Below are 15,643 nucleotides of genomic sequence, written 5' to 3' on the forward strand. Positions count from 1 at the left end.
CACATCACAGAACACTTTCTTACAGAGAATTAAAAGGACTTCTCAGAGAGATAAAGAATACTGCCAGGATTAAATATATGTCATACAGTCAATTCAAGAGTAGGGGAAAAAAAGGGGAGGGGGGACTATCCTTACATATGGACCTGATCCAAAGCCTATTATAAGGATGAGAATGTTTCTATTCACTGGAGTTAACTCTGGAAAAATCCCTTTCTGTTCTCAGAAGAGACAACAGACAAAACTGAAGGCTATTTTTATCTTTTTCTCTATTTCCTAAGACACTCAACTGGTTAATGAAAATTAACTACCCAAGGTGAATAAATGGCTACAAACTGAAATTGTAGCTATTTTGCTTTTAAAAACTGTGAATTAAATGCTTTCTATTTCAATTAGAATCAATGTAACACTGTAATATACTCAAAATTGGTTCGGATCTGTCACAGACACACTTTGAAGTATATGATACTTTAAAAAATCCTTTGCCTTTTTAAAAACATACTGTTTGTGAACCAAGTTAATTACTGAGGTTATGCTCTAATAATCTTGCTAGGTAAGATATAGTGAACTTGGTTCCTGCTTGGAGATTGTGAAGTTGTAGGAGGATAAGGAACACGTAAACCCCCAGAGCAGCAGCATTTTTAGTGTACCAGGCAAAGAATAAGACTGGGCTTGTATTTCTTCTGCCATTTCAGAACAGTGTCAGCTCACCGCTGACTTACAGAATTGCGGAAAAACTGGCCTGGAACAGACCTTAGGAGGTGATTTAGTACATGCCCCAACCCCAAGGCAGGAATTGCCATGGTTCAGTCATTCCTAGCAGGTGAGTTCATTCCCTGCAGGTTCTCCAAATCCTCCAGAAATGGAAATCACAGAAACTCCCCAGGCAACCAACCCCAATGCTTCACTGCCCTCACCACTGGAAAGCTTCACCTTGTGCCTGATCCGCCTCTACCTGGAAGCAATGTAAACCTGTTATTTCTTGGTGTCATCCATGATTAACGTGATCCCATTTAGCAACTGGGGTTGTAAGACTTACTGAGAACAAAAGGCCACTCAGGCATTCCTAACATGAGATGGAACAAACGATAAAAATTACCAATTTGGAGTTTCTTCTAAAGCCATGTCCTTTGTCACCCACCCTTCACTCGGAACGGGTGGAATTACACCCTGGGCAGGCTGGAGCAGACACTGCGCAAGCTCCTGGCAAGGAGCTGCATTTCCTGCTACTTTCAGAACCTGCAACTCCATTAAGTTCTCAGGATAGGACTTAATTATGAGAGCAATAAATTTGGCCTAAGAAAATAGAATATACTAGGAGACATAGGGACTGTCAGTGGCCCATATACAGATGTTATAATTCTGTGTCAGTATACTCATATAACAAGATAAATCCTCACTATTATAGACTTATTCCTTGGCTGAAAGGAGAGGCACAGCCAAAGCATTAATCTGCCATTGACAGCTGTCTATAATAAAGATTCCTGATATATTGTACTTGCCCCTATACAATTCCGATTTGGTAGAGAAATGGAGCAGACAATGAAACAGACAGGGTCAAACACAACTTTTCTCACATCTGGCATACCTGCAATGTTTTCAGAAGAGTAAAACCCAATTAATCCTGGTATAATCAATCAGATCTCAGCGCAGAGTGTACAGATCATCAGGGTGTGAACTGGGAGTTCAAAATGAGTAGGATGTAAAATACTTCCATCTGGTTAGGAGAACTATCTTATGCCAAGGAGATCTTCTCTGGAGATCAAAATCACCAAAGCCATTCGCTTTGTGTTCCTAATAGTCCCTGTAATTTTTAAGTGCTAAGTACAGAGTGATTTTGAACATCAATAACCACTTCACAGATAAATTGGCACCCTGTATCCAGGTGGTTAACTGATGGTTAGCATTATACCTTAAACTACAAAACCTGATTTTCCACAATATTAACAACTCGATTCTAAATCCTGTATCTTACAAGTAAGAAGTTGCAGGAGCCGTTGCAATAAAGCCAAGGGAACTATGTAACTAGTGCTTACTCTTGTCAATGAGGATTTAATACTGTGCCCCCCAAATTAAGAATTACTTACATAACTTTTACTGAGGTAAGGGGGGAGTCACATGGCTAAATTCCCTTGTTTCAGACTATACATGCAGAACTGACTGTTTTCAAGAAGCAGACAGTGGAAAAGACAGAAGATGTTTGTGTCATTGACAACTGCCTACATTTCATTTTTTTTTTCTGTAATACCAGCAAAAATGACAACACTCAGGATGAACAGGACACTCACAAGCCCACAGACAAGGGAAGGACATATACTACCAAGTATTATGATGAATATAGTCTGAATAGCTACTGCAATTACAGTTAATACATTTAACAAACAGTATGTCTATTGTTACTGCTAACTAGACAAAGTTATTGAAATAATTGTCTACATTACTACCATTAATTCATAATCAAACACTGTTTACCAAATGAAATATATGTGGCCTCAGTAGCAGCTCCGTACACTGTTCTGTGATCCCTGTGAGTCACCCTGGTCAGTTTTAGACTGAATAACACATATTCCCCATGTTTCAGACGTTATGACATCTAAGCGGGGGTATTTTGCACGAAGGCCTCCTTCAGATAAGCCAGAATGTGCAAAATAGAATTCCACCGAAACACATTATCATCACCATTTAATGAAACAGGCACAAATCCCTTTGTGGTGCACGTGTGCTTCTTGGAATTATCAGCTAGTCTGAGGACCCACAAATGGGAACGTATCACATCATGGTTTTGTATGCCATTCTGTCAGATCAGGCTATAATTCAAAACCCCGATCCACACCTGATGGACAAACACCTGCACAAATTTCTAGCTCATTGAATTTGTTAGAAATGCTCAGAAGCAACAGGGCAGCTGAAGGACCTTAGATGATACCAGACATAGATCAGTAAGGCTCAGTTTTCAGCTAAGGACCAGACATGTAGCTCTTTGTTCTCCTCTGTTTGCCAAAGCCTGAAACCACCACTGTATGGATTCAGGTTCCCACTCTCAAGTAGCATTCACATAATCTGCACCTGAAACATTAATTTGACCCAATTCTGTCAAAATCTGATGTTTTAGGAAGGCATCTCATGGTACATGTTCTCCTCTTCACAATATTTTTTTTAAGTAAATGAATGCAGGAGTAAAGTGAAGACAGAGTATTCAGAGAAATACAAATTATAAACATAGATTATTGAGAGAGATTATTCTGGATGATGCCTCTACATTTTGAACTTTCATTCACCTGAAAATTTACAAAGCTCAGAAGACAAGCTGTTTGTTTCCTGTTGGTTTTTTGGGGGTTTTTTGTTTTTTTGGTTTTTTTTTTTTGCCTTTGAAGCAGTACCAAACACATTAGAGGGAGGCAACTCTGGTCACAAGTCAATAATGACCTATAGGTGACCTTGGGTGGCTATCACAGGACAGCAAGTGGCTGAATAGGTAGTCTCAGTCTGGAAGGGGTCGAGCCTACTGTGTGAGTCTCAGAATCCAAAACAAATGAATGGAAGGGAAGCCAGTTATTTCAGAGACCTTCCAAGGCAGTTCTCACAATTGCTAATGTGGATAGGCTATCTTTCAGTCAAGTAACAGAACTCTAGATGTACAGATTGTTCAATCCTTCCCCTTTCATTGAGGTCTAATACCCTAAAACTAAGTCCAAAATCATCTTGAAAATAAGAAAAGTTTCAAAACATTAGTCTGGAGCATTTTACACACAAGCAAAAATTACTGTCACAAAAGACACAGATTTTTATAAGATACTGCTGACACAATGCACTAAAATGGTGGGAAATAACAAAAGAGGAGCTAATAGAATAGAGCCTTTCAAGAACTGTAAATAGTTGGGGGATTTTTTAAAGCTAGAAATACCTTTTTTCTGTGGTAAAGGTAGTGTAGCCATTATGAGCATGTCAATGTAAACACCAGAAAGGAGAAACCAGCATCGAAACAAGATTGTAAGTGACGATATAATAAAACCCACTCCTTCCTACACACACATGTGCATTCATGCCTGACTGCTTTTAATTTAAATATAAGGAAAGAATGGCAGTCGTCTTGGAAGAGAGCAACAGAAAAGGAAGACGCTTTCCTGATGCCATGTGAATGTTTACAGATTTCATCTTTTCTCTTCCACACTGAAATAAGTCTGAGAGGCTGAAGACCACCAAAGAACAAACTGAGTAGCCCACGCCTGTCAGACTGTCTGTGCCCTGCTCTTCTCATGCTGACCCTATCAGATATGACTATTAAAAAGCAGCATTGGGCCATGTCAGCTCTTGGGTGGGAGGCTGCCAAGGCACACATCCATGCTGCTGGCTTTTCAAAGATTGATAATGATCCTGTGCAGTACTTTTTTCCTTTACCCCAGGCAGTTCTGCACGGGGGTCAGTTCTGGGGTGCTACATACTCGTCTTGTAGCATGAGGTGTAAAACTAAAGTCCTTATTGCTGTGCCCATTAAAAATCCCACAGCACTATTTACAAGTATGGAAGCAATTACGGCAGATTGGAAGTGGCCAAACTGGTAATTCTCTTCTGCCAACATAAATCCTCCCACTGTAACTGAATGTGGATTTTTTTTTTTTTTTTTCATCTCACAGCATAAACTTTAAAGTGTTGCTGTAAAATGCTCATTAGCCAACAAATCTCTTTATGGAGTAGCACTTGCTTTACAATAGAGGGTGAAAGGAAGTTTGCTCTATGGGTTGTGAGACAGTGAGGATACTTCAGGATAAAAGCTCCAACATATCAGTTTGCTAGAGCAGAAAATTAATAGAGATAGATTGGTTTTTAGTGGCATTTGAAACTATCTGCCTCTTCATCTACTAGTAGCTCTTCTTCTCAGACTGTCTGCACTATTGTATTTTATTCTCCGACACATTGCTACAAGATGACACCTTGGATTTTTAAGCTTTTCCTGTTAATTAAAAGACTTGTCCTCCCAAAAAGCTGGGAAGAAGCTGACAGTTTCTGTTTTAAATTTGACTTATGTTAACGTAGCTTTCAGGTGCAGAGGTTTTTCCTCTACTTTGCTTTGAACCCAGCAACTGAATTTCTGTGAATTTCTCTGTGTAATAGTTTGGACTAATGACAATTCCAGACAGCAGAAACAGAATTGTCTAGATCCCATGATAAAATCACTCCTAAACAAATCTGTAAAAGGCTATAATATACCAGTTCATGGGTTATCACTGCTTGATATGCTTTACAATTAAAAGGGAAAATAAACATATATATTCCTTAGCACAACATGGTTGGATAAGAAAAGCTGCATCCCTTTCACTTGCACATCCTGCCACCATCTAAGCCCCCTTTACTTCTTCCTGTAGGATGGAAAGACAACTGAAGTCACAATAGCATCCCAGAAGTACCAAATCCTGTGCTTGCACTCAGCTTGAATCCACAATTTTAAGCTGATTGGTGCTGGTCCCTCACAGTAAGACAATGGATGTTGAGAAGGAAATGAACTCTAAGACAGAGATGCAGATTGGGCAGAGCACTCCTTGCTGAGCTTAGTGTCAGATTTCCTAAATAAAGATGGAATTAAGCAGACTCCTGTCTGAGAAATATCAGCTTCAGAGAAACCCTGGTAGGTGAAGGTCTTACAGAGTTTATCAGTACTTCATGCTGTATAAAGTTGTTTATGAGGTTTCCATGCACATGCTTATTCCCACTGTTACGTTATGTACTAACAAATTTTTCATCAACTTGAGTGAGAGAGAAGAGAAACTTCAAATGGCTCATGGTACTGAAGAGCACACCACTGTCATCTACCTGGGTACTTTCAATATTAGTATTTTATAGCTTCCCTATAGATCCCACTGAACTTTATCAAGCCAGGATTCTAATTTACACCCACAATTTCATTTTGCTTTACCTGAGATAGAAAAGTAGATTTCTATCAATTGGTTTAGAGAAATAAGAGCTGTTCTTTTGTTTAGTTTCAGCTTATGGAAATAATTGCATCTCCTTCAGAAGGAGGACAAAGAGCATTCAGAAAAAAAAAAAAAAAAACACTTTGTATTGCCTGTTTTTGTGTTATTATTTGAGATCCTGATGCAAAAGCAAGTGAATTTAATAGCTTCTCAGTTTCAACAGTCTTTGGATCAGGTTCTAAAGGGTTATTCTTTATGTTCCTTCTAATACTGTGTCATACTCAGACTGCAGAGCTGAAAAAAGGAAACAAGTTTATGCATTTAGCTTTGAATTTAGAATGGGGTCTTAATTAGAATTCACTTTCAGCTTAATTCCAGTCACAGAAAGTTTTTATCCTTAATAGGGGAGCAAAAGGTAAGCTGAGCCATATCACTTCTCTAAATCTTATCCATACATCTTTCTGATAGAAGAACCAGTGCATGCACTGCCATCAGTACATGTAATTAGTGGCAGTATGCACAAAGAGGTATATCCTAACGAGATGCTGAAAAAATATGTGAACCAGTTATCCTTATACAGAAGCACATGAAAAGATAGTACAGAGTGGCATGATTATATCCGGGTGCCTCTGCTATAAAAAGCATTTGTATTACCCTTACTTCTCTGAATAAATTCAAATGACAGCCCCATTTCATTTCTTCATTCAGTCTGGAGGCCAGATGGCATTAGAATCATTTACTTCACCTTGTTGTGCTTAATTACTACAATCAACACACTATTTTCCAAATTAATCATAACAAAGTAATTTCATTAGTAACACAGCAGGCTGTTGAATTATTAGCATCATAACAGTTTGCAAACAATTAAACTTTATTTGAACCTTAAAAATTTGCAGAGTAGAACATTATTATAAGATCTAATGGCAGTACCATACAAATCCAGAACGCAGCAAATAATCAAGTAAAATGCTGTACAATGTGAGTCACAATCACCTTTTAAAAATCTGCTCTCTCACCGTTCACAGAAAGGCAAGCACAATCTAAGCGAACAAAGAAAATTAAGCGATTAGCATCTTCTACCTGAGTTTTGTTTAAGTTGTATTAACTGAGATTTTCTTATCCAAAAAAGGTTATGGTATTCGCACACATTTAAAGTAAACCATTCATCCGTGGTCCATCGCTGGTTTATTCTGAGACATCGCCGGTGAGTTTCGGGACACCTCTGACGTTTTGAATTTAAGGCACTTTATTTACTCACCCCTAGCAATAAGTACTAAGAAGGGGGAAGCCCTGAAAGAGAATTACAGACAAAAGCCACTTGATGTCTCTGGTCGTCACCACCCAGGAGAGGCCGCGCCGGGCAGCTCTGCCCCTCATCGCTTGGGTAAGGACTCCCTCTCCTGGAAAAACGGCAGAAGCGGCGCGGGACAGCGCGGAGGGGGAAGGGGATGGGGACGGCGCCGGGATCCGCCTCCGCCCGTCCCACGAAAATCTGCTGCCACCCAGCGCCGCGGCCGCGCAGCGCAAGGGCCGCCCCCGCGCCCCGCGAACGCAGCGCGCCCCAGCAGCGCGGGGAGGGCCGATTCCCTAAAAAGTACATGGTGCTGGTGGTGGTGGTGGTGGGATTCGGAATTCTGTAATTAATAAAAGGCCATTTCGGTGGGCAGATTTATGGCGCTGCCATGTTAACAAGGGAGAAGGAGCGTTTCCAGCCCCGCTATTAACGCTTCACATTCTGTACACAATCCACCAGTGCGCTTGACAAATTAAAGCAGTAAAAGATCTGAAGACTATAATCTATCATTTTAATGCTTCGCTGATAACACACAGAATCAATTCCAATGACTATCTCTTTAAAAAATTACAACAAAACTCGGTCCCGTTTGACGAGTTCAGTGTAGAATTCAGTGTACCAGCGAGTACCGTACATTAGCTAACACAGAGCACATCTTAGTTTACTGAAAGGATCCAAATCCCGAGTTCAGACTGACGTTTCCTTTTAACCCACAGTGTCCGCAGGGTCCGCCTGAAGCATAAACAGCACAAGCAACTACACGGGGACCTGCACAGGCTCAGCAACTCACAGGCTGGCCTGACCTGCCTCGTTGGCAGGTTAAGAGTCTCACAAATCAACTGTCTGGGAGGACCCAAAAAAGTTGATCTTGCATGCTAATGGTAAAGTACATCTCCCAAAGAAGAGTATGTAAAGTATTAACTCTGACTTGCCCAACCACTTATCCACAAGTGGTAGTATTTTAGTGTACCTTTTCATATTTCAATCAATGTTTTTGATTAGCCATAAAGTTCTGGCTTTGACACAAGAATGCAGGTAGCTGTTGCTAATCCACACAGGGTGAAGATGAAGATCTCTGTTGCACAACCTGTATCAGAATTCTACATACCAGCAAGGTATCCAGATTTAACTCCGCAAAAGTATCTGTAAGGTACAGATAAAATATTTCACACCACCACAAACAAAAATATTTTTACCTGCAATTTATCTTGTGTTGACTTAGCAAAAATTCTAGGGTTTAATATCTTTTCACAAATTTCCACAGAATTACCATGTCCAAGTCAGAATGGTACCATGGCAGTATTACCACACAGACCCATTTATTACATCAGCAAAAGAATCAAATCTTAATTACTATTTTGTTGACACACAATGAACAGTACAATACTAAATATATGAGAAAAATGAATCATTGGCTAAAGCATAAGTTAAAAGCATCTGAAAACATAATACCCCGACGATTTGAAATATTATACATAAATTTCCCTCAAATTTCTGATAAAACTGCACAAGATGTACAGTGAGCATTAAAAGGTTAATGCATGTATGAATTGAGCAAGAGTTTACCCTCAAAGCTCTGCGTAATTTTTCTGAATCTGCAGAACAGGAAAAGATAGCAAAATTCCCTGAGAGAACACCAACCTACAGCTATACAGAGTGCTGCTAACATGTTTAAAAAAGAGCAACAGGCACTATATGGCTGCTTGTGCCCCATATGTTAATTACCATCTATGAATTTCCTAGCATTAAAATTCTATAAAAAGTGCCTAAGAAGACCATTTCCGTGAAGTTATGATCAATTACAGTTTATAATGTTTAATATACACGAGGCAACGATCTGACTACATTCGCTGAAACCGCAAAACATGTACAGCAGAATCGTCTTCCAGAGGCTGGGTCTGTAAACTGCAGCTGCACACCACTCTTCATTCCAAGTGCAGATTTCTCCTGATTAGGGAGAGGGAAGTTGAAAGTTCATTATTAGCCAAAAAACCTCAAACATGCATGTCAAACCCTGTCCAAATATCCATGCCCTTCCACAGTTTTCTGCACAGACAGATATATATGTCTTACTAAAGTAACAAAACTGAATAGAAGCAGAATCAATTTTACTTTTAAAAAAGTCTGGAAAAAGGAACACAGTTATTAAATATATCATCTTTTGTACCCTGTGGTTTAATATTTCATATAGAACCCCAGAAAAAAAAAAGTACTTTAATTGAACCTTCAATATATTTTGCCATAATCTTTATGTTAACAGGACTCCTACAAAGGTTCCAGGAAAGACATACTTATGAAACAGAGAACAAGGGAACATATAAGCCATTACAGAAGATTGGATTAAAATGTACTTACCCAGGCCTCTCAAATATCATACATCTCCATTATGTAGGCTTTAGGCACCAAGCCAATGGTTCCCTTCATTTCTCCTACCCACCAGCCAAATCTATTGTACTCCTAATTGAAAACAATACGCAGTATTAACCTTTAGTCTGATATAAATGCAATAGAGTTTTGTATGCAACTCCTTATGGATGCTTTCCCTTATATATAGTTATAATCATTTCAACTGAAAATTAAAACATTTTATCTTTTTGTTATAGGCATTCACATGCAGTTAGGCAAAGGCAGAAGGTAAATTTTTAAAAGGCCAGGCATACTCAAGAAAATTTCTTAATTATGGCCATGCCTACTAAAAATAGCCGACCTCCTTATCCTCTGTTCATCAAAAATACAAAAACCTTGTCTCTGTAACTAAAATCTAATAGCACAACATTGACATATAACAATCAACAGGGATTATTTTAATATCACAAGCTAAACTCTAAGAAACTTACCATCAACTTATTTTAAAAACTACTTCACTCAAATGTGAAGGGAACGCTACATATCTAATACATACTATCTTTCTATGGACAAAGTCTACTATTGCTTTAGGCTTGCAGAAAATTCTGCAGCAGATATCATATTCCAGACAGATGACTAATGTACTCCTGTTTCAAATATGTTTAGGCTTAGTGAGATAAATATGAAACAAAATGAATTATAATCATTTAAAGAAATAATATCTTCCAAAAGCAGTACTAAGTAAGAGTATTGCGGAATTGTGGTATATAATTATTGTAAAAATAAAATAATGTAATACTGATATGTAATTATTATATATTGTGCCATATAATTTACTTTTTTCCGATGAGATATTTTAAGATAAATCTTAACAATTCAATAAATTGTAACAGCTGGAATTGCACATACACATATATTGAGTTACAAATGAAGCATTATTAAAACAGAGACCATACTCAAAAGTGAATGATTAGCAAGATAGAAATTACTTTGGAACAAATATGCAAAATACAAAATACCCAGATATCTCTGATAAGCAGCATCTGCTTCCTGCTACACTGCTTTTCTGATGAGGAGAAGGCTCTAGAATTTTGAATTACTGGTCCTACTGAGATGAAGCTACTATTTTAAACTGTAGGTAAAGTTTTTTGGTTATAAATAGCCAAGTGCAGCTTAAGGGTTAATGGTGTTTCATTAGAGCCCGAGCTATAATGATTTTCTGCTGGCATATTTAGCCTGGTCAAGAGTTCTCTGGGGTCCTATGAGGTGCTTAGTGTACTCAGCTCTCTCTGTGCTTAACTATGATGGCCTGCTTTCATGTGGGCTTTTTTTCCTCTTTTTTTCTTTTTTTCTTTTTTTTTTTTTTTAATGCTTGCATGCAAGCACACACGGTTTTGTATTTTCTAACTGTGGAAGGGTGAAGATTAGTCTTCAATTAAACATTTTCTTCCTTCGCTTAACAATGAATTGGTAATTTAAAAGATTCTATCCTACTATGCATGAAATACTGCAGTGAGTGTGATTTAAAGGAAATCCACTTAAAAAACAGCAGGAAAACCTTCATTTATTATGTGAACATGCAAACAGAAAAGCTGCAAAAAATAATTCCACCTTCTTCCCCCTTCCACAGCAAAGCAGACTGCTGGGGATGGGTTTGGTCTTGAAAGTCTAGGGGTATCTGAACCTGATCTTCAGTACACATGCTCTCCACAGAAGTTAATAACCTTTCCCAAGAGGCTTCACATTACACCCCAAATCCTTAAAGGCAAAACAATACCCTGACACTGAGGTTTATAATCTTCCAGATCAGCCTGTTTAAAAATCTATACTTTATCTCACAATACACTGTTTAAATATACAAACTAGATTTCAAGACTGAAGTGGGAAATTGCTGAAAGGAGCAGCACTCACGTATACTACTGGAATCTCAGCAATAAATCTCTCCAAGAGAAAGCAACAAAAGATTTTAAGCTGCTACACGGAATTTGCACAGTGACTGACAAGAGTGATTAAGCAAGTTTTGCTAGACATCAGCCAAAAAAACAAACAATACATGAAATGAGGGAAGTGGCTCAGTTAAGCAGTCATTAAACTGCATATGACAAATGGCACAGAAAAAGCCTCTGGATTACATTATCCATTGAAAATGTTCCACTTAGCAACACTACATGGACTTAGAAACAATTGTTTTTAAAGAAACAATTCAGATAGCTCAAATTAAAATTAAAAGCATGCTGCTCTTTCAAAAACTTTCTGGGTTTTGCTACTTACTAATACACCACTTACTGCTCTGGCATGAAGCTAAGTGAGAAGACGAAATGAATGTTGATGTAACAGACTAGTAAACTAATTTAAGGATTCACTGCAACCATTATACCATACAGACAATACTGCAACACAGAAGCCTTTACTTTACATTACTATTCTTTGCATGGGTCTCAAGAGCAACATGAATCCCAATTAAACTATCTGCAGTCTATAGAAGTCTGAACAAAAATATAATGCAGACACCTGGCTACCAAGAACATAAAACCTTAATACCTGGTTTTAGAATAATTAGATAGCACTCCCTTTTAAACTGATTGAAGAATAGACATTTCTCTTTAAAACTCCTAACCCCTCCTTCCTATCCTCAGTAACATGAAAGAGTGCTTAACTAGTGAGGCAGATAAGGAGCTCCCCTAGTCCTTTCTTGAAGTCACACATAAAATCCAAATTGATGTATTGTTTCTATCAATGTTACAAATTATAAACTCCTTTGCAGCAATATAATTTCATTAATACACTGCTTTTGTGAGGTCCATATGTCTATCACTGCTGCTTAAGATGTGTAGAATAAAACTCTGCAGTCTACATTTGTGTAAAATAAGGATTAATATACAGAAGGATATGAATACAGTTAGGGGTTTTATATTAATAAAAAAGTTGGGAAACACTGTGCTTTTGCAAGCATCAGCTTCAGATCTCAGGTAAACCACTGGGTTTACCATCTGGTATCCCTCACTGCATTCAGCTCTTAATATCACTGCTAACATAGGCAAGCAACTATACTTCAGAAGGACTGATAAAATAATGAAGAGTCCTTTAATCTACAGGAAACCATTGTAGTCAATTTATAAGAAATATTGCATCCCTTTGTAGGATGTGTAATTATTTTCTATTAATCATGTGCTATAAAGCTACATTATGTGGTTATTCTGTTATCACTAGAAAGAGGCCTGCAGTCAGCTCCTGACAATGTTAGGTAATTACTAACACAAAGCTTCTTTCTCCTTATGTAGAAACGCTATCAAGATCCAGAGGTGCTGTGATGCTCGCTGTATGAAAATAACTCTCCAAAGAAATTCAATAACTGCAAAATGAATTGCTCCAAGGCAAATAGAGGGATAGGGAGAGGGGGGCAGGGCCAGATCCAGCTGCCCTGCAATGAGGAGAATGCACAAGTGTGCGGCCACGCTCTGCCATGTGACAGGGAGCACATTTGCCATACCAGGCAATGTTAGCAGGGCCGGGGGGAGGAGGGGGCCACCACAACCCTCCCCCCAGAAGACAAGCACCAGGGCAATGGAATATATTATGCCAAATAATATGAAACAACCTGAACAAATGACCAAATGCTTTCTAAGCTACTTCTGCATTTCCACTGTCATAGAGTGGATTATTTTTTTTTCCCCAGCAGAAATTTATTAACCAAAGTGAAGTAATTTCACAGGGCAGGAAGGAACAGGCTTTGATTTAACATTTAACATGCTGGCAAAACACTCTGTACAGCATGTTAGATAGCGGGGGGTAAAAGTCCCATCAGGATTTACAGGCTCCTTAAATGCTGTCAACAGAACACACTGTGAGCAAATGCTTCTCCCTGTCCCCATCCCACCCATTTCACTGCACTGATGTCTAGGTACCCATGACTTCATGAGACACTGATTGTAAAACCTTTTGTACTTGGGGAAAAAGCAATAGTTAGCAATACACTCCCTGTTTTCTACAGATATCATTTAAATCCAAGATTTTAGTCCTCTGCAGAAGAGAATTTTGATATTTTGACATACAAAAAGAGAAAATTTTTTAAGCAGTCGCTACCTTTAGAACAGTTCCTCTACCTATATGAGATTCTCCAGATGCTTTGCACCATACAAACATCTACTGACTTCAGCAAAAGTTGAGAACATCTAGTTCTTGTGCAATTAGTCTCCATTGTTAAATACATATGGTTTTTTGTGTTTGTGGGCTGGGTTTTTTTATTTGTTTGGTTTTAAAAAAAGAGTTGTTGAAAATTATCATTGTGTTTCAATGCCTTGAAGAAAAAAATGGAGTTGTATTTTAAAAAAACCACAACCAAAGTATGTGAATTCAAGATTTTTCTCCTTCCTTCTTCTAGTGGCACTGTGAGTAATACTAACTCATGGGCTGAATACCTGCAAACTTTAAAACTGAAAAGCAAAACGTATCTATAGCCTTGTTTGGGGTTAAAACAAGTAACCTCTACTATTAAGCTAAATATGTGCCAGAAGCAGGGATAAATTTTTTGCAAAGAACATTCTAGGGTGCAATTTTAGCAAGATAATATTTTAAAACATCTCCAATTCATCCGGAAGATTCATACTAGCTAAAAAGTTTTAGAACTTCCTTTGGTGTAATTGTTGAATGATACACTATCAACCAGGGAGCAGTTTTGGCACAGAACAGCATTTTCTCTAAAAGCAGAGAATGACAAATGCCTTAAATAACTGAATGAGACTTCTTCACAGGTAGTAGAGTTGTTTTAAGACAGCAATAAAATGGTCATCTTTAAAAATATAAGCACTAAATTTATTGTATGGTTGCGTTATTAGGTTTTATTTCCCACAATGACATAAGAGAAAATATACAGCAATTAAAGATTTCCAATATAAATCACAGTACGCAGACTGAGTTCTGAACCAAAACTGCCCCCAGAAAACACCCTGGAACAATAGGAAAGCCACTTTATTTTCCATTAGATGACACGCGGCCAATTTTTCTTCTAATCTGATAGGTAAAGGCTTACATATTATCAGTATGCAAAGCAACAGAGCTAGAGTCACTTGGCATTAGTTCTAACCAAACTTCTGTTTAAAGGCTTTCACTATTGTCTTTAGACATATACTTATTGTTTTCCCACCCCCACCTGTAAAGATCAAAACTAAACAAGCCAGGAAACGGGGAATGTACAAGTGAGTATTGCATTTTAGTTTTGATGAGAAGCATCCCACTGAAGTGAATCTTCCAAAGCTCCCACCTTCCCCCTACTGGCTCCCTTTGCAGAGCCTCAGAGCACACACACAACATTTATTTCAGATGAAGCTAAAATGGAAGATGCGCTTGAACATGCTCCAACCATTAATGTGTTCATTCCACAAAACCAGGCTAGACCACTTTGCACATCCAACAGCTTTGGAGAAGCATGGTGTGGACAGCAGGGCTCAAGCACTAAGTGTTTCACTCTGTAAATCTGCTCCTAGTGGTACTCCCTGCTTGCTAGAGGAGCCATAGGCAGTATGGCCATGGAATAGAAATGATGGATCTCACTATGATCAGCCAGAAAACAATGTGAAAAAATAAAATACTCAGGATTTCAGCATGTCTTTCATATATTTTGGAAAAAATACAGAAGAAATACATTTTATTAAGATCACACAGATAGTGAACAAAATGTTCACAGTGATTCTGAAACAGCTGCATGGTTAACTTGCACCTTTGTTTCATAAGCAGTAACCTGAGCTGTGGAGTTTCTTTGTCTTTTTACTAGGCAAAAAATACAGGTTGAGATGTGAGCATTTTAACATTTGTTGTATTGAAAGAACAAAAATCTGCCACACATGAAACCTACAACCACTGAATACAGGGTAATCTAAGCACCAAGTTAACACTCTACTTTCATGAAAAATTCTGGAGCAAAAGGTTGTCATAGGTTTCCATGAATCAGTGAGCAAAGTTTCCATGAAGAATGAGCAGCACTGGTGTGCAAAGAAATAATAACAAGGAGAATTCCAGTTTAAGATGTAATTTCTGATTTGGAAGCATTTGCTATTTTAGTACAAATATAAATAAGAAGTATATTGAATTAGTTTAATGT

General features: G+C 38.1%; 1 protein-coding gene across 1 annotated transcript in view; it reads right to left on the reverse strand.

Moving 5' to 3' along the window:
• Positions 1 to 8,466: 8,466 nt before the first annotated feature.
• The window catches only part of SKAP2 (src kinase associated phosphoprotein 2), a 118,277-nt gene continuing 111,100 nt past the window's right edge, over positions 8,467 to 15,643 (reverse strand). Inside the window, exons 12-13 of the mRNA XM_038124620.1 lie at positions 9,556 to 9,657; positions 8,467 to 9,147 (exon numbers count right to left, since the gene is read on the reverse strand). Coding sequence (XP_037980548.1) covers positions 9,565 to 9,657 — 93 coding nt within the window. The 3' untranslated portion in view covers positions 8,467 to 9,147; positions 9,556 to 9,564. The remainder of the gene's footprint in view (positions 9,148 to 9,555; positions 9,658 to 15,643) is intronic.

This window comes from Motacilla alba, chromosome 2 (genome assembly GCF_015832195.1).
Source record: "Motacilla alba alba isolate MOTALB_02 chromosome 2, Motacilla_alba_V1.0_pri, whole genome shotgun sequence".
Lineage (NCBI taxonomy): Eukaryota > Metazoa > Chordata > Aves > Passeriformes > Motacillidae > Motacilla > Motacilla alba.